Source organism: Desmodus rotundus, chromosome 10 (genome assembly GCF_022682495.2).
Source record: "Desmodus rotundus isolate HL8 chromosome 10, HLdesRot8A.1, whole genome shotgun sequence".
In the NCBI taxonomy this organism is placed as follows: domain Eukaryota; kingdom Metazoa; phylum Chordata; class Mammalia; order Chiroptera; family Phyllostomidae; genus Desmodus; species Desmodus rotundus.
In genome coordinates this window covers 39,118,838-39,141,591 of record NC_071396.1, presented here as the reverse complement: position 1 = coordinate 39,141,591, position 22,754 = coordinate 39,118,838, and the positions used below count along the sequence as shown (strand labels likewise).

The following is a 22,754-nucleotide window of genomic DNA, read 5'->3' as shown; positions in this document are numbered from 1 at the left end:
TCAGTCCACTAAGCTCTCTATCCGCTGAGCCATAGCAGTGAGGGCTCTGGGGAGAGGTTGTTAAAGTTAAACCTGTAAACTCGCCTTCCTGGGAAGGGGCTGTTTTCCCGTAGGGCCTGCCTGTGTAGGCAGGCTCAGTGAGCACCAGGGGGCCCTGTGGCTCAACTTCCCGGTTTCTTTGTCCCTTTGCATTTGTGCCTGGAGCTCCGGGGACTGCAAATTAGAAAGGTCAGGTAAGAAGGTTCAGGAGCTCAGCTGGTTAGGGCACCCTCCCATAGGCCAAGATTGTGGGTTCCATCCTCCTCAGGGTACACAACAAATGTACCTTTCTCCCTTCCTCTCTAAAATCAATTAAAAAAAAAAAAAAAAAAAGGCGAGGTCTTCCCCGGGCTGGTGGGGCTCAGTGGATTGAGAGCTGGCCTGTGAACCAAAGGGTTGCCAGTTTGATTCCCAGCCAGGGCATATGCCTGGGTTGTGGACCCCCAGGTCCCCGGTAGGGGGTGCTCAGGAGGCAACCACACAGGGGTGTTTATCTCCCTGTCTCCCTCCCTTCCCCTCTCTCTAAAAATAAATAAATAAAATCTTTCAGAAAAAAGGTTAGGTCTTACTAAAGATATTTTGATTCTACAAATATTCATGGCCCCTGTGGACCACAGCGGCCAGCAGTATCAGGCTCCGATAGCGTCCCAGCATCACGCCAAGCCCTCCACACGCTCGGCCCAGAGTCCTCAAAACCCTCCTATGAGAAAGAAATCCAACATCCCACTGTCTGCGCCCTGGGAGGCCCATTCCCCACAGCTGCTCTAGCAGCACTGGGCTCCTCCCCCCCAGAGCCCTGCTCCTGCCTTGCCTGCAGGGCTTCCCCCACATTTCTGCACCCCCTCCTTCCCATCTAACTCCCATGTCGCCACTTCTGAGAGGCCTCTGCTTTACCTCCTCAGGGGCATTGATCTCGGCTGCCTGTGTTTTCTTGGGGGTTCTCTGCCAATCCTGGGGAATGGGGTTCTCTGCCAATCCTGGGGAATGGTCCCCATCTGGATTTGACTGGTTTCTAAGAACTCTATCCCAGCCAATGGAGGGGGTAGGACCCACCACCCTCCACATAATGGTGCAGCTAGCAGACCTCGCTGCTTGGGTCCATTATCTTTTTAAAATATTTTTTATCAATTGATTTTTCTGGAGAGAGAGATGTTGATACGTTGTTCCACTTATTTATGAATTCATTGGTTAATTCCAGTATGTGCCCGGAGTGGGGATTGAACCCACAGCCTTGGTGTGTCGGGACAGCTCTCTAATCAACTGAGCTGCCTGGCCAGGGCAGACCCATTACCTCTGGAAGATGATTCTAACCTTACATTCCTTCTGCTGGGATTAACTGAGGACCTTCTTGAAAGAACTGCCCCTCAGCACCTAGTGGGTTTGCATGGAAAGTAACAACCTGATACGTTTTCTTACTTCAAGATCCCCAGGAAGCAAGTGGACACGAGCTCACTGGGGAGGCCTGGGGTGGGGACAGGCCTCAGTGTCTCCAGTGGTCACATTACCAGCACATAGGAAGCACCCAGGAACCGCTAGCTGCAATAATAATAATAATAATATAGATTATAATAATACATTACTTTATTTTGTATTAAATATTTTATTGTTGTTCTATTACAGTTGTCCCAATCTTCCCCCCTTTGCCCTTCTCCACCCAGCCCCCCCCACTCCCACAGTCCATCCCCACACAGTTGTCCATGTCTGTGGGTCATTCATACATGTTCCTTGACTAGTCCCTTCCCCTTCTTTCTACCTTTATCCACCTCTTCTCCCCTCTGGTCGCTGTCAGTCTGTCCCTTATTTCCCTGCCTCTGGTTCTATTTTGCTCATTTGTTTGTATTGTTGATTAGGTTCCACTTAAAGGTGAGATCATATGGTATTTGTCTTTCACCGCCTGGCTTATTTCATTTAGTATAATGCTCCCCAGTTCCATCCACGCTGTTGCAGACGGTAGGAGCTCCTTCTTTCTTTCTTTCGAATAGTATTCCATGTGTAAATGGACCACAGTTTTTTGATCCGCTCATTTACTGATGGGCACTTAGGCTGTTTCCAGCACTTGGCTATTGTAAATTGTGCTGCTGTGAACATAGTGGGGCATAGGCTCTTTTGAATTGGAGTTTCAGGAGCTCATAATATGTTATTATGATCTTGACATAATACTGTTGTGATTACTTGCACTGTAATGGGGACAGCCCTGAGCTGGACCGTGGTTCCCACGAGTGAGGAGAAAGGTCACCCAGGCTGACATCTGTGCTGTGGGCAGTCTGTGGGGCATGTTGGGTGAAGTGAGCACCCACATTCTAGAGGTTGGGAACACATTCCAGGGCAGGAGTTTGCCACCTGTGCTATTCAGGGGCTTCCTTTAGAATAAGATCTTGTCCAAGCAACAGGAAGGAAAAGTCTGTGACCTTGAACTTGCTCACTTGAAAAATATGAGGGTCCTGGGTGCAATGGAGCTGCCCGCTGGGCCAGGTGGTGGGATGGGGACGCCGGGAGGGACCTGGGGGGAAAGAGGGGCAGAAGGGAGCAGAGTAAGATCTGCCGAGGTCTGCAGGGGAAGGGGCTTCCTGGTCCTGGGACAGGAAGAGGAAGTGACTGTGACTTAATGAGCCAAGGAAAGCTCTGGAAGCGAGAAAAGTGAAGCGGGTGGAGGAGGCCCGCGTGCCAGGGGGCGTGCCAGGGGAACCCAGACATCCAGGAAGCAGGGCAAGCTTCCTTTTTTCTTTTTTCTTTTTTTTGTAAAGTTGCTCAAAACCTTAAAACACAAGTTAACCAACGGCTCCTGCCAAGGGCATTGCGAAAAGGCATCTGGGGCAAGGAAGTGGGAAGGTTCCACTCCAGTGGGGCAGAGATGGGTTCCCCAAGGCTGGGTGTTGGGGGCACAGGGCAGGAAGGGGACGTCCTGGCTCGGGGCCCCTTCAGCTTGGGTGACCACAGCTCCCTTCTGAGACCACTGATAGTGTCGACCCCTGTTGGTGGCGGGGAGGAGATTTGGGAAAATGAAGATTAAAAATGGTGACTTTTCTGAAGCATTTACTCCGTGCAGGTCCCCCCCTGTACAGTCTGCCCAGACCCCCATGAAGCACCAGCTCGATGAAATAACACAGAGAAACACCTGCTGTGGGGAGCCCACCTCCGCCCTCCAGCCTTGCTGAGGCACACCCCACAGGTAGCGGGGAAACACCTCCGAGTTCCCAGGTGAGCAAGGCGGGGCGCACAGCACAGGGTCATGGTGAACGTTCCAGAAGCCACTGGGAGAGCAGAATCTTGACGCTCTCATCGTGGAAAGGAACGGGCAGCTCTGGGAGGTGATGGAGGTCTCTCTGACCTCACGTGGTGGTCCTTCCGCAATTTGTGCGTGGGTCACAGCATCACATTGTCCTCCTTCAACCTACACAAGGCCATGTGTCATCTATGTCGACCAAACCGGGATATTGGCCATTAAAAAGAATGCAGTCTTACCATCTGTGACAACATGGATGGACCTAGAGGGTGTTACGCTGAGTGAAATAGTCAGACAAAAACAAATGTCACGTAATTTCACGTGCATGCGGAATCTGAAGGACAAAATGAAGAAACAGGCTCAATTACAGAGAATGAACTGATGGCCGCTAGAGGCAGGGGCTGGGGGCCTGGGTGGAAAAGGTGAGGGGGTTGGCGGCACAGACGGGCAGGCACAGGACAGCAACAGGGATGTAAAGCACAGCCCAGGGGATGCGTCAGTGTATGTGATAACTGTGTAGCATGGGGAGGGGGGCACGGAACCAAACCAGCAGACCAAGCTGGAGCCGTTTTGGACTCGGAGCCTGCTGAGTGCTGTCAGAGCCGAATGCTGGTCAGTCAGTCGTGGACGAGGTTACTATCAATAGCTTGCCCAGGCCATAGACGTGCATTCATACCACCAAGGAAAAACAGACCACGGAATATATCTTGTGGAGATTAAAGTGAATCCCAACGTTTTTCCCCCACTCTCTGTTCCCCACACTGTAATTTTTGCATAGAAACCATGGACAGATAGAAGCCCCACCTCTGCAGACAGTAGAGGTCTCTTCCTTCTCTGGGGAGAGTCTGCTGCTGGCTGTGGAGCGGCTTTTCTTGCTTTTCCTCTCTGCTCGGTAAAACCAGCTTTTCACTTCACTCCAAGGCTCATCCTTGAATTCTTTCTTGCATGACGCCGAGGACACTCTTGGCTCAGGGCTTGAGTTCCCACTAGGGACTCACCTCTGCAGCATCATAGGTCAGGTGGGGCCCAGACTGACTGGGGGACCACTCTGTAAAGTATGCAAGTGACCACTGTGTGCACACCTGAAGCCAATATAGGGTAACATTGAATGTCAACCATAATTGGGAACAAAGTACTCACTTAATTCTCACCTTGTGAGGTCATCACTAGTGATGCTCCCCATTTTGTAACTGAACATGCAGGTATAGCTGCCTGCCCCTGCGAGAGCTAAACTCATGAGGCAGGTGCTGGTGCAAAGGGAAAGAGGTTGTTCGGTTGCCATGATCTGGGAGGACGGTGGACTCCCGTCTCAAAGACCGTCACCCCTTCCTGCGTAAGCCTGTGATTCTTATAGCAACAAAAAGGGAATAGCTTTTTCTTCCATTCAGTTTTCTTGCTAGCTTTTGGCACCCTTGGGCCCTATCCATTCATCTTTCTAGCTTCTGGCTTTCTTGGTGTAAGAACCTCCACCTGCACCACCTTGGCCAATGGGGGAGACTCCCTGGTGCTCCCTGACTGTCCACAGTAGTGGGAGGTGGGCTGTCAGGACCTGCTGTCAAGGAGCCTGGAGATGCTGCAGCCCTCAGCTTGCCTCCTGACATAGGATGCGATGCTCCTGCAGCCGGGGTAGCTGGTTGGAGTCTGTAGGGCACCCCTGCACCCAGGCACACCCACGTCCTCTGCACAGCCCCCGTGTGGCCTGCCCCTGAAGTGGCCAGCCAGGCCTGTGCTCCCACCAGCCGCTGCCTGCAGTAACAATTCCCCCCTTCAAGACTCTGGACTCTTGTAATCTTGTGAGGGTAAAGGGACGGAGGTCTAATCTTCTCCAGTTTCTTCCTGCTGTCAAGGGGAAGTAGTCTTGCCTGTCCTCAGGTCCAGAGGTTCTGGCTGTCTATTAAAGGAAGAAAGGGCTCAAGAATGGAGGGAAGCCTTCTCGTGAGGGAGAAGGATTGCTGCCTTTGGAGGGGCCCCCTGTGGGGTCCAGTGGATGGTGCTCCTGGACTGCTTCATACTTCAAGAGGCGGTGCTGCAGATGGGCTTTCAAAGTGAGACCTACTGTGCAGACACACAGTTGAGTGTTTAGCGGGGGTACGCCTGGTAGTGCAGGGGCATTGTAGTGCATCGGAAACTGGAGAGACTAAGGATCCCCGTGATGGAACCCTGAGCAGGGCTTTGGGTGGCCACCCAAGAGCAGGGTAAGTTTGCTGAGGAAGCTCCTCTGCCTAGGAGATGCAGACAAAGGCATTGTCAGCCCAAGCGGGGGCATAAAGTGCAGCAATTGTCAAAAATAATAGTGAAAAATGACGTTGTCACTTAGCTTTGGGAGGCTCTGTCTCTTTGAAAGAGGAACTTTAAATCACTTTCGGGAATGCGGGTGCAGCTTTCCCTTGCAGTAACAATAGCAGCGGCAGGGTCCAGGTCTTCTTCAGGTGGTGCCGCTTTATCCGAGTGTGCTGGAGCCAAGGCTTGGTTCCCAGAACTTTGGGGAAGAGTGCGTTGTCAGCAGGATGCCACAGGGACCAGACCGTCGCTTGGCTAACTGCGGGTCAGGACCTTGAGTCTTCCAGCTCTTTCCTAAGTCTTGGTCTCCCAGCGGGAACAGGTATAAGGGCTCATCGGATGGGGTAGATGAACACACTTGTGCAAAATTGTCAGTATTTGCCCTAGATGTCATACACACTGTTTGCTTTTTGAGTCATGTTCTAAATATAAAGGGTGTGTCCCTAAAACAGAAACTTGAGTGGGCCTCCTGTAAACTGTTTCAGAAGGGCTTGATTAAAGCTCACTTCAGGGTGCTGCCTGAATCCAGAGCAAGGCAACAGGAAGCACCTGGTCCCATTTCCAGTATGTTCCCTGGCATATTTTGCCAGGGTCTTCTTTATTGTGTGGTTAATTTTCTAAGTCTTCCCGGTAGATGGAGGTCTCCCAGGTGCAGGCCGTCTCCGTGGATTCTCTGGTGCCCGTCCGGTCTTCTGGGAGATTTCTGACATGAGTGATGGTCCGCTGTTGCTTGAATGCTGTGAGGAAGTCCAAACCTAGGGGTTACTTTTTTTTGAGTAGAAGTTTTTGTTTTTTGGGTTTCTTTAAAGATTTTATTTATTTAATTTTTAGAGAGAGGGGAAGGGAAGGAGAAAGAGAGGGAGAGAAACATCAATATGTGGGTGCCCCTCACATGCCCCAAGCTGGGGACCTGGCATGCAACCCAGATATGTGCCCTGACTGGGAATCGAACTAGCAACCACTTGGTTTACAAGCCCGCGCTCAATTCACTGAGCCACACCAGCCAGGGCTGAGTAGGAGTTTTGCTACCTCAGTTGCCTTCTCAGTTCTAGTGGGGTTATGCCTCTACCCACCCAGAAAAGTGCCTACAAAAAGTAATACGACTAGGAAAACGTGAAGTTCTCTCTGGTTTGAGGCATCTGTGTAAAGTCAGCTTGCCAGTCCACAAACGGGTGTATCGCACTCCCTTTCCTGTTGAAGCAAGTTCTTTCCTAGGCCGTTTATTGGCACATGTCCGACAGGCTTGGACAATCTTCTGAACGGTCCTTTGTAAATGAGGGTCCTTCAAATGTGTCTAATGCGGTCCCTTAAAGCAAGGAAAAAAATCCTTTTCATAATGGGCCCCACCACGTAGGTGTTTGAGGGTGGGCGGGGTACACCAGAGCCTTGGGGGCAAGACCATACCGGGTGTGGGTTCTGCACATAGAACTGGGGTCAGTGTTCAGAGAGCCCCACTCACAGGTGTCTCTCATCTCACTCTGAGTAACGGGGTTTGAGTTCTTGATGAGTCCAGGTGGGGAATCGAGGCCCCCGGGAGCAGTGGCCCTCGGGTGCCTCAGTGTGGTTTCCCCGGCTCGGTTTGGGAGCCAGCCCGCCACCGTCCTGCGCGGTGGTTGCGGCAACCTGGTCCGGGAGACCCACTGCCTCTAGCAACTGTAAAATCTCCTCTGGTGTTTGCTGTGCTTATTCTCTGAGCCTGTGTACTTCCTTTCCAGGCTGCCCATGGGCACGGACCACCACTGATGGGGGATTCCAGAGTGGGGAAGTTTTCGTCTAGGCTAAATTTAATAAGCCTAGTAGTTCACGCATGTGAAAAGGTATTGTTTCAGGAACTGCAGGTACGGTCGCCCCCCCCACACACACACACTCCAGGAGACCACAAGTGATTGACCTTTGTGCTCCACAAGAGACCGGAAGCAATCAAGGTGGTATCCCAGCTGCTGTGTTCCAGGGAGAGACAGTCCACCACCCAGGACACAGGACACAGATAAAGAAAATGACCAGTGACCGGATGAAAGCCTGTCAGGGAAAGAGCAGGCTGCCAGCTTTTATCTGATTCACCTCTTTCCTGAGTCCCAAATCCCTCACCTACACTTTTTCCCCCTTATAAAAAGGCTGGCCTGAAAGCAAAGGGAAGGCGGTCTGTGAGGGTACAGACCCCCATCTTCTCAGATGGCGGGACATCTGAATAAAGCGCCTATAAAGATTCTGCGTACTGGGTCTGGCAGCACGAATGCCGGCGTTTCTGGTTCCACACACAGAAAAGTGAGCCCATGTATTATACATGGATTTGTGAGGCGTCTGGGCTGTCCGCCCTCCCTCGTGTCGGGGAGAGCGCCCGGGTGGCGCCCAGCGCTGCAGCCCCTGCACTGTGCTCTCACTTGCTGCTGTTGACCAGGGTGTGGCACACGTGTCTTTAGGAAAAGGAGCAGAGACTAAATGTGTTTGGCTCTGTGGCCGTATGTGACTCCTCAACTCTGCCACAGACATGCTGAAGCGGCCACAGAGGATATATTAAAAACTGGGCATGGCTGTGTCCTCCAAAAGCGTTATGTATGAAGACTGGGATGTGAATGTCATGTACTTTTCATCTACCACTAAATATTAAGTATCTTTTCAACAACGTCAAAGTGTAAAAACTGTTCGGCAGTTCCTGAAAAAGTTCAACAAAGTTGCGTGGAATCCAACAATTCCACTCCTGGGTACACACCCAAGAGAATGAAAAGCAGGGACTCGGAAAGATATTTGTACACTGATGTTCATAGCTGCATCATTCACAGTAGCTGAGAGGTGGACACAAGCAGACCGCCCATCAGCACGTGAGTGGTTAACCAAAATGTGACAAGATGGAAATGAGGTCCTGGTGCCTGCTACACCATGGATGAATCTTAAAAACATTAGGCTGAGTGAAATAAGCCAGATGCAAAAGGACAAATATTGTATGATTTCACCTATTTGAGGTATGAATGTGCAAAGTCATAGAGACAGAAAGCAGAATGGTAGGTGGCAGGGGCCCGGGTGGGGATGCGGAATTACTGTGTAATGGGAACAGTTCCATTTTGGGAAAATGAGAAAATTCTAGAAATAAAGAGGGGCGATGATTGCACAGCATTGTAAATGCACTTACTGCCATTGCTGGACACATAAAAATGGTTAAAATGGTCAATGTTATGTGTCTTTTACCACAATTTTTTTATTCCTCACCTGGGGATATGTTTATTGGTTTGAGAGAGAGAGGAAGGGGGAGAGAGTGAGAGAGAGGGAGAGGGAGAGAGAGAAACATCAATCAGTTGCCTACCGGATGCACCCCAACTGGAAATTGAACCCACAACTTTTTGGTGCATGGGACGGCGCTCCAACCAGCTGAGACACCGGGCCAGGATGTGTCTTTTGCCACAATTTAAGAGGTCCATTTAATTGGAAACAAACCAGAGAAGTAAACACCTTCCTTAGCTTGTGGGTCATGTAAAACCAGACGGCGTTGCAGATGGTTCCACTGAGGAACGAAACGGGCGTCTATTCGTCCTTTCTGCGGCTGAGAGACCGTTGGGTGTGGACATCGTGTGCCGCGCTCACCCAGCGTGTCGCTGTGGTCACGTTTGCAACCCTGTCCCGGCAAGCTCACCAGTTTCTCTACCCGCCCCTCAGACTTTGGCTTCTGTAGTTAGTGACCCCGGACACTGACTACATGCTGGACAAGTCCCAACCAGATGTGGGAAGGGAGAGTTCTTGAAGGGGAGGCCGTGGCAAGGAGCGGGCAGAGCTTCCACCCTGGGCCTCTGCAGTCTGCTCCAGGGGCTTCCTCTTGGCCCAGGATGTGGGCTGGGAGCGCTGGGGCACCAAGGGAGGTATTACCCAAGAGAGGAAGTCCCATACCTGGAGGCCGTACAGCAGCATGAAATGCCTGTCCAAGATGGCCTGCTCAGTCTGTCAAAAGGTCTAAGAGACAGCTGCTGCTCCTGCTGCTGCCCAGAGTGCCTGTGTGTGTGTGTGTGTGTGTGTGTGTGTGTGTGTGTGTGTGTGTGTGGAACCTGGGAGCAAAGCAGCCATGTCCCCCGCAGGGGCCCAGGGGTCCAGGTCCCACATGCCTATGGGCCTGGCCCTCCCCCGGATGGGCAGGGGCTGATCCAGCTGTGGGTCGCTTGGTTCCCTCATCCAGCCCCTGCAGGCTGAAGGCTCTCCCCCTCCCCCTCCTCCTCACCCTGGGCTGCTGGCATGGGACAAGTCACTCTGAGTTAATGAGAAGATCCAGGACGTTAGCAGCCCTAAGTAAGGCCTTTGACATCCAATCCCAGCAGGGGCCTCAGAAGACCCTCTGATTCTGGACCTGGAGTGAAGATCAAGCCAGCCCCAGCTCCAACCCAAAACTAAAGCTCAACCCTAACCCAGCCCGACCCTAACCCCAATCCCACATAAACCTCAACCTTGAGCCTAAACCAAACGAAATCTAAAGTTCAAACCTCAACCCCAACCCCAACTAAACCCAGCCTTTAAGCAAACCACAACACTAAGCCCAACTGAAGCCCCACCCTGGCCAGCTCCACCTTTCACCTCAGCTCAAACCTCCTTCCTCAAAAATTCCCACCTCAGGGAGGACTCCACGTGAGTTCCCCATCACCTGGCCTCTCCACCAGGGCCTGGACCACCTGGGCTTTCTGCCAGGAGTGTGTTTGGTCCCACGCGTGTCTCCAAGTCCCCAGGGCCTGGCACATGGGGGAGGGGAAGCTGGGTCTCACCCGCCACTCTTTCTTCCTCCTGCAGTTCCTGAGGCAATAAGAAACACTGATCCCGGGGGCAAATGGAGGTGACTGTAACTGGACAACAGCAACAAAAAATTAAAAAAAAGAAACACTGATCTGGACTGCAAGAGTGTCACCTCCTGGGGGGACCTGGCTACCTGCCCAGCAGGTGGGTGCAGGAGTCTGTTCTTCATGAGCTCAGTTCTGTTCCCAGTGCCGTGCGTGTCACCCCTTCCCCCTGTCCCGCCTTTATTTCTCTAAGACCATGGTGTCTCTGCCTCTTCTTGCCCAGGGTCCCCGCCCACATCCCCAGCCTTCTCCCCACCCCATTGGTGGGACCCCCATTTCCTTAGGACACTGGTGTCTTGGCCCCCAGCCTCCCCACAACCCACACATCTGGCTCCCATTCCCTGGTGTGGGAGCGTCCAGCCTGCTAGACCTCCGCCTCCCAGAAGCCTCGGGCTTGGGGTCCAAGCTGCCTCAGCCAGGGCCCGAGGCCACCGGCTGCACGTGTGATTCCATGTATGGCTTGTGGACAGCCGTGCGGAGACCACCTTCTCACTGCCGGTGTGCAGGCATGGACTGGACAAGAGCGCGCTGCTGTCCTGTGCGGCCCCCTCCTGCACACCAGGTGCCTGGGGGGCGTGTCCAGGCCTCGGAGGAGCGGGACTGGAAGAAAGCCCCGAGGAGGTGAAGAAGAGGGCCCGGGCGCTGTGATGAGTTTTGTGCCACGCAGGGGCGACTGAACCTGTGTTCCCCAAAAGAGGGGCACTCAGACTCTGGAGGGAGGCGTGAGCTGGGGGTAGGGTGGGGTGGGGGTCACAACTGATATTTTCTTCTGCCCCATCCCCCCTCCTCCCATGTTGGACCCCACCTTTAGCTCCGAGAATGGGGCCTCAAGTGCCTGTCACGACTCAGATACCCGAGGGTCAGGGCCTCCTTCAGGACAGGACCTGAGTGTTACCTCTGAGGCCACCTGGACGGTCACCCTTGGCCTTGGGCTTCCCAAGAAGTTGCTGGGTCATCCTCCCTCACACCCCGCAGTGCGGCTTCCTCTGGGTCTGGAGGAGACAGAGGTCCCCGTCTCCACTGCACAGACACTCCAGGTCCCCCCGTGGCACCCGGGTCAGTGTGGACCCCTGGACCACCTCTCAGCCCAGACCCCCAAGTGCCTGTGGAAGGAACCACCAGGGCAGGCGAAGCCAGGGTCATGGCCGGAAAGGAGTCTTCAAAGGGCCTGCTGAGAACGCTGCCTGAGGCCACGCACCCAGGTCAGTGTTCACCCCCACAGGTGCAGCTTCCAGCGTACAGCCCGTAGTCCTCCTGAATGTTCGGAGACCACCCAGGGCAGGGGGCTTGTTTGCCCTTTGGGGGTTCCTGGTGCTTAAAGGAGACCGTGGCACATAGTAGGCACTCAAGAAATGTATGTTGAATAAATAGCCACATACACAAGTGAGTACACCACCCACACACACTATGTACACACAGGGGGGCCCCTTCCCCTGCAAAGCCCAGCGTTATCTTCTGGAGGGCGGGCCCCTTGCGGTCCAGGTTTCCCCCGCAGGGTGAGTGTTCTAGGAACCCGTCAGCTTCGTATCCGTGTACCAGCTGGCGTTGTTGTGAGAGGCTGCGTCTGGCTTCAGTGAACTTTTTTGAAGACTTTTTCAATGTATTCGCCCATTTCATGATGGGTGACTTACGAGCGCACCTGCCACATCGTGCTGAGTGTTCAGCAGTTCTTGACTAAAAACAGCGCAACCCCGGTGCCCCACCCTCCCTATTCGCCCCGTCTCTCCCCAAGCCATTTGTCTTTTGTTTCCCTGGATGAAAAAAATTCTCAAACGGAAACATTTTCCTGATGTGGAAGAGGTGAAACAAACAAACAAAACAACCCAGCAGAAGCACTAAAAGGCATCAAAATCTGCAGATCAAAAACCGTTTTGAGCAGAGGAAAAAAAACATCTCGGTAGGTGTACTGCATCCAATGGAGAGGACTTTGAAGGTGACAGAAGTTTAACCATGTAAGAATAAATACACAATGTTTTATGAATGAATTCCATTTTTTATGGCCCCCCATTCACAGCCTGGTTACCACCGTCAAGCAGAGACACTGTGCCCACAGACACACGCCTGCAGGGCTGGGGACATAGGGACACATAGACACACAGACCCTGGACAGACCCCCCCTGGTTCCAACAGCAAGTCGTCACCCCAGCCAGGATGACACTTGTCCCAGTCTGCAGCCCATGCCCTAAAAGGCAAACTTCAGCCTCCCTGGGGGCACAACTCCAGGAGATTCAGGGGCCAGTTTCCCAGGAATCCCAAGCTGGGGGGGGGGGGTCTTAAAATGCAGTCCCTGAGAGATGCAGACTTCAGAACCCTTGGTGCCCAGTCTTGGAAGGGACCCCAAAAGTCACAGTCCCCAGCAGCATGCTGCAGGACTGGGTGGGGTCCTGGGTTTCAGGACGCCTTAGACTCTCCCTCCACCGCCGCCCTCCCCTGTGGCAGCTCAGCGCCCTGTCTGACCCTGGGGCCACGGGCCGACGTCACAAACATGCCTGGGGCCGGGAGGCACACTCAGAGCCTGGGCTGGGGACACTCCTCCCAGGCCCTTCCTTCTAACTCCAGTGTGGCCCTGGGACTGGAGAGAGGCCCCTGGGTCTCAAGTGTGCCCGGGACCAGAGAAGACCACCCGGGTGCCCGCTCCCTCACTGATTTGTGTGTGGGGCACTCCCTTGTACGGAGGTCCTAATGTGTCTCTCTCTGTCTCCAAGCCCCACCCAACTGTCCTCAGGTCCAACACAGTCATCCTCTTCTCCCAGAGAGCAGACTTGACCTTAAACAGGCAAGCCCCATCCTGGAGCCTCTATTTCCTCATTCACCGACTGCTTGGCCCCCGTGGCAGCCGAGATTCTTCCAGGTGTAAGTTCCAAACACCTACCTCAAGCTAGCTTGAACAAAAGTGAAAGGAAGTTTCTGGATTATGTCACCAAGAGGCCCAGGGCTAGAACAGCAGATTGAGGTGTGGTTGAACCCTGAGTCTCAGATGAGGTCTCCAGGATTCAGCTCCCTCTGGGTATGCTTTTGCGGGGTGGGCTTCCCTCTCCAGCAGCCTCTCCCGTCACAGCTGCAGGCTCACATTCTCCCCATGCGGCAGGGCCAGTGGAGGGGGAAAAAGAGAGAACACCTTTTTTTCTCTGTTGACCCAACAAAAGTCACAGGCCTAAGCTTCACTGGTTGAAACTCATTTGCCCACCCCTGTGCCAAATCTTATACTTATAATTGGCTGGGCCTGGGTCATGTGCCCACCTTAAGCCAATCCCTGATTAAGACACATTTTCCTTCTTAAAAAAAAAAAAAAAAGACAGAAAAGAAAACTGTTATCCTATGGACAGGACTGGTTAGGAGCCTCCCAGGCCATTAACATAGTGGCTTGTGGGTCGCCACCGTCACCACTGCCTTTTTCTCAACCTCGGAGGACTGGAGCCCAGTCTTAGCCCCACCTGAGCTGGGGAAAGGTGCAAGTCTGTGGTCCCACCCCCCGCACCTGTCCATCGCAGCACAGCCAGCCCTCCCTCTGCACCCCCTCATCTGGAGCTGCCTGCAGCTGAGCTGCTGGCGGCTGCCCTCCGGGGCAGACCAAGTCAGCAGAAGCTCACCAGGTCTGAGCGGAGGATCCCGACGCTCTCTTGAATTCAATCACAGATTTTAAACCTAGAACATAACGCTTACTGCACATTGTCAGAAAGTCTTACTGATTTTCCCGAAGGGAGAAGACTGACCCTAGAGAGCGGGGCTGCCCAAGGCAGCAGCCGCCAGGCACTTAGAACACTGCCCCCCCAAAGCGAAATGCCCCGAAGGGTCAATGCTCGTTTGGTTTTGAAGACTCAACACCTCCCCAAAAGTAAAATATATCAATGATGTAAAAATGTCACCCGCACGCTGACGTCGTGACATTTTGGGTATATTATGTTAAATGAAATGTTATTAAAATCAATTCAGCCTGCCTCTCTCTATCTTTTTAACGTGACTGTTAGAAAATGTTTAATTAGACATGTGGTTTGTATTATATTTCCCTTGGAAGGCACTTAGACTGACAGAGAAAACCCTGGTCTTACACAGAGAAATTTCTCTAGACTTACAGAGAAAATTCCCGTTTGCATTGTTTTATTCTCATCCCCAGGGTTCAAGGTCAGAGAGCCGCAAGGAGGGGAGGGCTTTCCGACCCCTACACAGAGAGCAGGTGCGTGAACGCGGATGGGCGTACTGCTCTGGGCTAGCACGTGGGGGAGCGTGTGAGTGGGTGTGCTACGCGTATCCCTGAGCAGAAGTGTAACCGAGGGTATTCGGGAGTCTGTGTGTGCAAGTGTGCGCCGTGAGTATGGGCAGGTGAGCAGATGTGCGCGCGGGAGTGAGTCTGCTTCTGAGTGTCTCTTCCCCTGGGGTCTTTGGGCTGAGGAAACAGTAGCTCCAGCGAAGGTCCAGGCGCAGGTCTGGCCTGGGTTCCAGAGGCGGGTGTGGGGTTCCAGTGGTTAGCACCGCGGTGGCACACTCGTGCCTTCCCTCCACGGGGCCTTGAAGAAGTAGAGTTTCTCGGAGTGGAGTGCAGGGTGGGACTGCAGCAGGAGGAAGGAAGGTTGAGGGGCCCGGGAGCCCTGCCTCTGAGGCTGGCAGCCTGACCCCGGAGGTGGGGCTCCGAGGGGCCGCAGCGTCTCTCTGGAGAGACAGGAGGAGGAGGTTCACCCCGGCAGACACGCGCGCACACGTGCACACGGCTTCCTGTGAAGTTCCTGTCACTAAAACAAACGATCTTCACTGGATATAATTGACATACAACATATGAACTTAAGGTTACAGCACGGTGATTTGCTACATTTATATACTTCAAAATAGTGCCTGTAGCATTAGCTAACACTTCTGTCACAGGCTCCTGACCATTCTGTTCTGTCTCTAGGTCTACGGGCTTCTCTTCTCGGTCCTCCCTGCGACCTCTGGGTTCCTCAGACCCCTTTTGACGGGGGGTGTGAGGATGCTGCCCTAGGGTGAGAGGGGTCTGGGTCCCTGAAAAAGGAGGCTGGCCTCTCCTTCCTCCCTCACACCCCAACCCAGAGATTTCATCATCTGCTGTGACTCCTTCCGGGGGTGGGGATGTGTGTGGTCAGACGGGAGGACTGGGGACAATGGCTGCTAAGAAAACCTGCATGAACCCAGAGGCCAGGAGGCAGGCAGCAGACTCCAAAAACAAGCCCAGGGAGACCTCAGCCAACATGAAAGGTTAGGAACCTTGGTACAGGGTGCGGGGCATCAAGAGGGAAGGGTTGGAATGGGAGAGGGGAGTGGCTGAGAGTGGGGGCCAGAGGGCTTCTTCCCTTCCCCCAAAGGTGTGTGTGTGTGTGTGTGTGTCCCCCACACACACTCACACACCCTCTTCTCTTAACCAAGGAGCAGACCTTGGGGCCCAGTCATTAACTTTCATCCGCAGAAGTGTGTTGTGTGCAGGGGTCCGGCAAGCCAGGATTTCTGTGCCCCCCCCCATGCCCACCCGTACCCCCACGCCAGAGCTCCAAGCAGGTTTACGAACCCTCTCTACTGACCCACGCACAGGTGCAGATGACCCCGACTATGAGAATATCACCTTGACCTTCAGAAATCAGAACCAGCCAAAGGGCAGCTGTTCACCACCCAAGAGTAAGGGTAAGCAGCCACCTACCAGCCCCAAGCAGCTGGGGGCATGGCAGGGACGGCAGGCAGCATGTGGAGGTGGGGGCCAGCAGTGTGGGTGGGGTGAGGTGGTGCCAAGGCTTCTGTGTGGAGGGGGTAGCTTTGTAGGCAGCGATGATGATGGTAGCGGTGATTGTGTAGGTGGAATTGTTGGTGGAGGTTTGGATGTTGACAATGGTGAGTAGGTGACAATGTAGTGGATCGAGAAGGAATCACTAGACAGAGCTGATGAGGGTGACCAGAGATGCTGACGGGGACAATGGCAGCAACAATGTGCATCGATGTTGGTGGCTGCTGCTGACAGCTGCTGCTGACACTGGAGATCGTTGGTGATGGGAATACTGGAAGGGCGTGACGGTGACTGTCAGAAACAGGTGCTGGTGGTGCAGTGGCTGATGGTCACAGCTACTAATGGTACCGGGAAGAGTGAGTGCAGGTGGCAGAGCCATCAACAGGGCTGGAGTCGGTACTGAGAGTCCAAGCCCTGGAGGTCACCGGCCCTGCCTCTGTCCCCGCCCCAGCCTGGGCCAGGCCATCCCGGGACTCTGCCCAGGCCCCGCACTGCTTGTACACAGCCGTCACGAGCCTGTACATTCTTCTCGCCCTGATTTCCATCATCATGTTGTGCTGGGTCCTGGTGAACAGTGAGTGGGCATTGGGCTGTGGGGGTGGGGGAGGGGTCTGGGGCAGTATGGAGGGGTCCCAGGATCAGGGGAGGCCCAGTGTTCCCACAGTTCCCCTTCCCCCTAGTTCCTCTCCCTTCCCCCACCCCTGCTGCCAGGGCTGCAGAACTGGGACACTTCAAGGGTTGTCCTGTGCCCCCATCCTGAACAGGTTCTGAGATGTCCCAGGAGCTGCTGGTCTTGAAAAGGGAGCTGTGGAATGGTGAGGGGAGGACCTGGGGGAGACCCGAGGGGTCCGGGTGGGGGCAGGAGAGCGGCGGTGACACAGACATCCCCACGCACGCCTTCAGTCTCCATCTCAGTGCGTGAGTGCCAGGAAGAGCGGAAGCAGAGCTGGAGCCACATCTCTCAGAGACTCGCTGAGCAACTGGACCCCATCAAGGATGGGACCAAGAAACTGAAGACGCTGCCCGACGGTGTGTTTGGGGACCGCAGAGGTCCCACCCTCCCAGGGTGCAGAGTTTGGAGGGGTGATGGATGTTACCTTCCCGTGACTTGGGGGGTATTTAAATGCTGCTGGGAACCCCAAGTGCTGGGGTCTGCAGCACCCCAGCCTGGGGGTTTGGGCAAGAAGGGGCCTTCCAATAAAGGTGGGGGCCTTGTCTGAGGCTCCACCTCAGTTTTCTCCTCTCTCCCCACCCACCCCAAACCCAGGCATAAACCAAATCAAGACTCAATTACAGGAAATCTTAAAGATGCTGCCGAAAATGTCAAATCAACGTAAGTTGGGGCCAGGGGAAGTGAAGCCCTGGATTTGGCCCTAGCGTCTCTCCCGGGGAGGACCTGCCTGATCTCGGATCTCTGCTGCCCTCCTCCAGAGTCCACACCTCCCAGTAAATGAGAAGACGCTGGAGCCCTGGCTGCAGCCTGGAGGACAGGGTGGCACCTCCCAGCAAAGATGAAACATGGGGGCCCCAGCGGGCCCGAGCCTGTGCATCGTGCCCACATGTGGGAAACTGCGTGGTGGTGAATGCGTGCTGTGGAGTAGCCTGTGTGTGCATGGGGGGGGTAAACACTTCATGGAGGGCGGGTATTTCAGTGTGTCCCACAGGAAGGTGTACTGGGTGCAGGTTGAGTGCAGGAGTCACAGACTGTGCGGTGTGCACACACGTGTGTCACTGTCCATGTGACACAGGTGTGTGCTGCAGCATGTTTTGTCACGCATGTCGCAGGAGGGGAGGGGGCTGTGGCAGCAGGGTCCACAGAGGTGGTGTGTGAGTGAGCGTGGTGGTGGGACGCATGTTACCCATGCACATTCCACCGTCGGTGTGATTCATTGTCGGTGTGAATGTGCACGAAGGTCCTGCCATGTGGTGTGTGTGTAAGCCTGTTATGGCGGAGGCATGTGGAGCACACGGTGGGCATGTACCATTGTGACTGGGGGTGTTGTGTGTGCGTCCTGTCACTCCCTGTGCCCACGTGAACAATTGTGTCAGTGTGAGTGTGCCCGATTATGCCACCAGAGGTGTTCAGAGCGTGTACACACGTGTGCCTGTTTGATTCTGCACTCGCCTTTTGTGATTCACGAAGATAAAAGCCAAGGGGAAACCATGTGGCTTTCAGACCGATTACTGCAGCAACTGGGGGCCTTTGGGGGGGGGGGTGCAGGTGTTGGACTTGGGGGGTGGGGAAAGCCACACAGTGAACAGGTGAATGATACACCAGGAACGCCGGGGACACGAGGGTGTGTGAGAACCATGTCCTGAGTGGGTCCCAGGGAGTAACTGAGTCCCTGTGCCTTTGAGCTTGTGGCCATAAGGGTCGGTGGCCTGAGATAGATACGTGCGCGCCTGTGGCCCTGAGACAGAGATTCGTGCCCATCGTCAAACTCGTGCCCCGAGCATGTGACCATCCACGCTACTGTCCCGAGCGAGGGCCCCGGCCGCGGGGACCGCAGCCCCGGGTCGCGCTCCCGGGCATGCGCGCCCCCGAGCGGCGGGTCTCGGAATCCCGGCGCGCGGGCCCCGCCCCCAAGGCTGCCCTCCGCAGCGCCTGCGCACGTAGGGCCTCTTACGGCGGCGTCGTAAAGCAGCTCGGCGAAGCTGAGGGCCGCAGTTCCCGGTGAGACCTTGCCCGTCCGCTCCCGACCCCTTCCCGCGGGCCTGGGGGTCCTAGGCCAGGGTCGCGGCCTCCGCGACCCGCGGACCGGCCGCTCTGGCTCGCCCAGGGGCACCGCAAGGAGGGCGTCTCTCCTCCTCCGTCTCTCTGCCCGCTCTGCGCTCGGGGTCTTGGGGCCTCGGCCTTTCCGCGGCTCGGCTCACAACTCCCTATCGCAGCCCAATAGAGGGGTCTCAGCACAACGCCCCGCGACTCGCGCGCTGAGCCCTTCCCATGTAGGCGGCTGCACACCCGGGCGGGCCCGTCCTGGATCCTCTGGTGCTCCACCGGTCTTCCCATCCCCGGCGCAGACCTCTCTGGCTTCTGGCCCCGTCCTGTCTGGTGGGGGGATGGGTTCTCATCTTCTCCTCCGGACCCCACCGCGGGCGGTGGCTTCACACCTGAGTGGTGAGGGTGGAGGGGAAGAGAGGGTGTCTCAGTGCCCTCGGGATTCCCCCCATTCACTGCCACTGTCACCGCAGGGCCACAGTGTGGAGGTCTTAGCCTCCCACTTGGGTTTTTTTCCTACCGTCCTCTTCCGTGCTGGGATAGAGCATCACAGCGTCCCCTGCTGGTTCCCTTTAACCCTAGGTCTCACGGTCAGCCCCTTCCCTCTTGTCTGTCCAGCCACCTTTCTGGAAAGCACCGGGGTAGGGGGTTCCCAACGCCTTCTATCCCCGCCCAATCTTTCTTACAAATGCAGGCCCATCCTTGTCCCCAAGGAGGCGCGCTTTGTGCATGACAAGTTGGCGCTGCCCCGCACGGGGTTGGAAGGGTTCCCAATGTCCCTTCCTGGTTTGCCCTGTGTATCTCGTCCGTTCCCCAGTCCTGGCCGTTGGTCTCAACACTCACCCTCTAATCCCACCTTTAGTGTCTCTAGTTTCTCCGGGGGTGGGGTGGGGGGGCAGCAGGGACATTAGCTTCACTCGCAGGAAGTCAGAGCAGGCGCACAGGCCGGAGTCCTCTCACGGTCACCATCCTTCCTTGTCCCCTGCCGACCCTAAGTTTGACGTCCCCCCCCCTCCCTGCACTAGTTTCCTAGTTGCTGCCACAGGTGCTTTTCATGACAGAGGAATCATCTTGGGGTTGGGGTTTCTCGCGCCCCCTTGTGGTCCCACTCCTCTCTCCTCCCACCTTACCCCTAAGCCTCTCTTTACTCCATTTGTCCTTCGCTGGCTAGGCGTAATGGAGGCGAGATTTATACATAGGTGAATGCCTCTTTTCCTTCCACTCATCTCTTGCCACGTGGGAAGTCAGCGATAGAGCAGATGGGGTGGGCTGAGGGTCCCAGGGTTCTTTCATTGTCCCCTAACACTGGTGTTGCCTGGTCTCCCCGCAGGCAGGGCGGCGGTATGGAGGCGCGCTTTACGCGCGGGAAGTCGGCACTGCTGGAGCGTGCACTGGCACGGCCACGCACCGAAGTGAGCCTGAGTGCCTTCGCGCTGCTCTTCTCGGAACTGGTGCAGCACTGCCAGAGCCGCGTCTTCTCTGTGGCCGAGCTGCAGGCGCGCCTGGCCGCGCTGGGCCGCCAGGTGGGTGCTCGCGTTCTAGATGCGCTGGTGGCTCGCGAAAAGGGTGCCCGGCGCGAGACCAAGGTGCTGGGCGCCCTGCTGTTCGTCAAGGGCGCGGTGTGGAAGGCACTTTTCGGCAAGGAGGCCGACAAGCTGGAGCAGGCCAACGATGATGCCCGCACCTTCTACATCATTGAGCGGGAACCGCTCATCAACACCTACATCTCGGTGCCCAAGGAAAACAGCACGCTCAACTGTGCTAGCTTTACCGCGGGCATCGTGGAGGCGGTGCTCACGCACAGCGGCTTCCCCGCCAAGGTCACAGCACACTGGCACAAGGGCACCACGCTCATGATCAAGTTCGAGGAGGCCGTCATCAGCCGAGATCGGGCCCTTGAGGGCCGCTGACCCCATCAGAGATAAAGGATGAGAAAGCGCCCTTCCTGAGTGTGTCTTGTGTCTTGTATGGGGGCCTCCGAGACCCACACAACAGGTCCCGGGTCCCTGCCCCAGCTGGTGAGGGAGGCCGAGGTCCAGGCTGTTTGTACCATGGGGAGGGCCGAGTTAGACCCAGGTTGGGCTTTCAGGTTGGGGTCGGGGAGCCCAGGGGCAGTTGCGAGAGAGACCAGGCAGAAGGGGCTGCTGGAATTGGGAGATGCTGGCGGTTTCTGGAATCGCATTGGAGGCTGCCTGTAGGATGGAGGGGGACGGGGAAGGACCAGGCTAAGAGACTCCTGTAGACCAGGGGCTAGCACGCCTTTTCTGCAAAGGTCTAGGTAGTGAATAGTTCGTGTCCAGCAGTAGGTCAAGGACTGTGTGTGGCTGTGTCCCTAGAAAACAGGCTAACCACTGCTTTAGACTTGGTACTCAAAGAGCTGTCCAGGGACCAGCAGTGTCCTGGGGAGTTTGTGGGTAATGCAGACTCTCAGGCGCACCCCAGACCTCTCGACTCAGAATCTGCATTTTAACAAGACCCCCGGGGGTTCCTGTGTACCTCGGGTTGAGAAGCAGTGTGCTAGGGCACCGGATGTTAAAGCTCGAGTGACTGGGCGCCACCACCCTCCCCTCCCCAGTTTCCGATGCTGCAGATCTGGGTGGGCCAGAGGATTTGCCTGTCTAACAAGTTCCCAGGAACTGCTGGGGCACCGGGGGCTGCCCTTCGAGAACTGTGGCCCGAGACACCTGGCTCTTGGGGGAATTGCGTGGTCTTACTTCAGAATCATCTGGATGCTTAAAATAGTTTGAAGTTAATTTCTAAATACACGTCCCTTGTTTAAAAAGTCCTACACCTCAGGTGACCCTTTTACTTTTGCCCGCTACCCTGGGACCCTGAGCATGCCACCCCCCCACCCCCACCCCCGGTGAATCCTGCCACTCCTGGAAAACCTGTCCAAGCTTTCCCTGTTTCCTTACCTCCACAGGAACTGAACAAGGCTGCTTTGAAAGGGAGCCTCGGGCGCTTGCTGCTGGGCCCTCCTCACTGCCTGCAGAGGCTTTACAGGCAGCAAGGGCAGCTTTCCGACGTGCTGTTTCAGTGCTCACGGCCCGGGAGGCCTGGGAGGAGGCCCGGGGCCCCAGTGTGGTCAGGCTGTCTCAGTCGGCTTTGTGAAGAAGGCAGGGAGTATGCACAGGACAGGCACGGTGACTGGGCACCAGCGCGTGTAGCACGGAGGTGGCCAGAAAAATAACTGTCGGCTGGGGGAGGGGAGCGGAGGGGCCCCAGGGAGCTGGGAAAGGGGCGGTCAGGGTGGCAACCAGGAGTCCAACAGGGACTCGGGGTCTGGGGGTTAGACAGAGATGGAAGCCACAGGCCCAGAGAGGAGAGCGTGAGTGCAGAGGGAACTGCAGGGGTCATCTTTGGGTTTAGCAGCCCGAGGTCCTCAGAGGCCCTGGTGGGAGTGGCTCCCAGGGCCTGCGGGGAAGCTAGGGGTCAGCGGGAGGCAAGGATGACACAACCATGTCTATCTGTCCCGAGTCTCGAGGCTGGCAGTGAAGGGTTCCAGAGAGAAAAAGAGGGGGGTGCGGGGGGGCCCAGGGTCTGTTTCTCCCTGCTGAGGACAAGGAGGGACATGTGGAGAAAGGAGCAGGCTTGGGACAAGCTGTGAGATGTGGGGCTGGCACCCACTTGGGAAAGGGGAGGACGGGGAGAGAGAACAGGCAGCTTTAGCTCCGACCTCGGTGGCTTGGAGCTGGAGGACCCCAGGCAGTGGGGATGGGCTGAGGAGGAAGGACCTGGCCCCAGCCCTTAGGAGAAGGGCAGGCAGCCCCTCCTTACTTAAACAGGCCTCAGAGCAGGTTCCCAGAGGAGACGTCATTCACCCGTGGTCATGCATTAGGTAGTTGACGTATTTATTGAGTGCCTACCACGCCGGGTGTTGGGGACACAGCTGAGAACAAGACAAAGGCCACTGCCCTGAAGCCTCGTTCTAGCCAGCAGAGACGGGCAGTGGCAGATGGGTTA

At 55.6% G+C, this 22,754-nt stretch overlaps 2 protein-coding genes across 2 annotated transcripts; both read left to right on the top strand.

Moving 5' to 3' along the window:
• The first annotated feature begins 15,426 nt into the window (after positions 1 to 15,426).
• MCEMP1 (mast cell expressed membrane protein 1) lies at positions 15,427 to 18,228 on the top strand. The gene is made up of 7 exons (XM_024551213.3): positions 15,427 to 15,555; positions 15,886 to 15,975; positions 16,524 to 16,646; positions 16,837 to 16,887; positions 16,976 to 17,101; positions 17,340 to 17,405; positions 17,504 to 18,228. Exons 1-7 carry the CDS (start codon positions 15,462 to 15,464, stop codon positions 17,524 to 17,526), a joined length of 573 nt encoding a protein of 190 aa, XP_024406981.3. The 5' UTR covers positions 15,427 to 15,461; the 3' UTR covers positions 17,527 to 18,228.
• A 450-nt stretch (positions 18,229 to 18,678) lies between these two features.
• On the top strand, positions 18,679 to 20,732 carry TRAPPC5 (trafficking protein particle complex subunit 5). Its single transcript, XM_024551241.2, has 2 exons — positions 18,679 to 18,746; positions 20,122 to 20,732. Exon 2 carries the CDS (start codon positions 20,135 to 20,137, stop codon positions 20,699 to 20,701), a length of 567 nt encoding a protein of 188 aa, XP_024407009.1. The 5' UTR covers positions 18,679 to 18,746; positions 20,122 to 20,134; the 3' UTR covers positions 20,702 to 20,732.
• The last annotated feature ends 2,022 nt before the right edge of the window (positions 20,733 to 22,754 follow it).

Excerpts from the sequence above, each read along its gene's own strand:
- MCEMP1 (XM_024551213.3), top strand. The coding sequence starts at position 15,462 with ATGGCTGCTAAGAAAACCTGCATGAACCCAGAGGCCAGGAGGCAGGCA. Across the intron at positions 15,976-16,523 it reads TTCACCACCCAAGAGTAAGG|CCTGGGCCAGGCCATCCCGG; the intron begins GTAAGCAGCCAC and ends TCCCCGCCCCAG. Across the intron at positions 16,647-16,836 it reads GTGCTGGGTCCTGGTGAACA|GTTCTGAGATGTCCCAGGAG; the intron begins GTGAGTGGGCAT and ends CATCCTGAACAG.
- TRAPPC5 (XM_024551241.2), top strand. The coding sequence starts at position 20,135 with ATGGAGGCGCGCTTTACGCGCGGGAAGTCGGCACTGCTGGAGCGTGCA.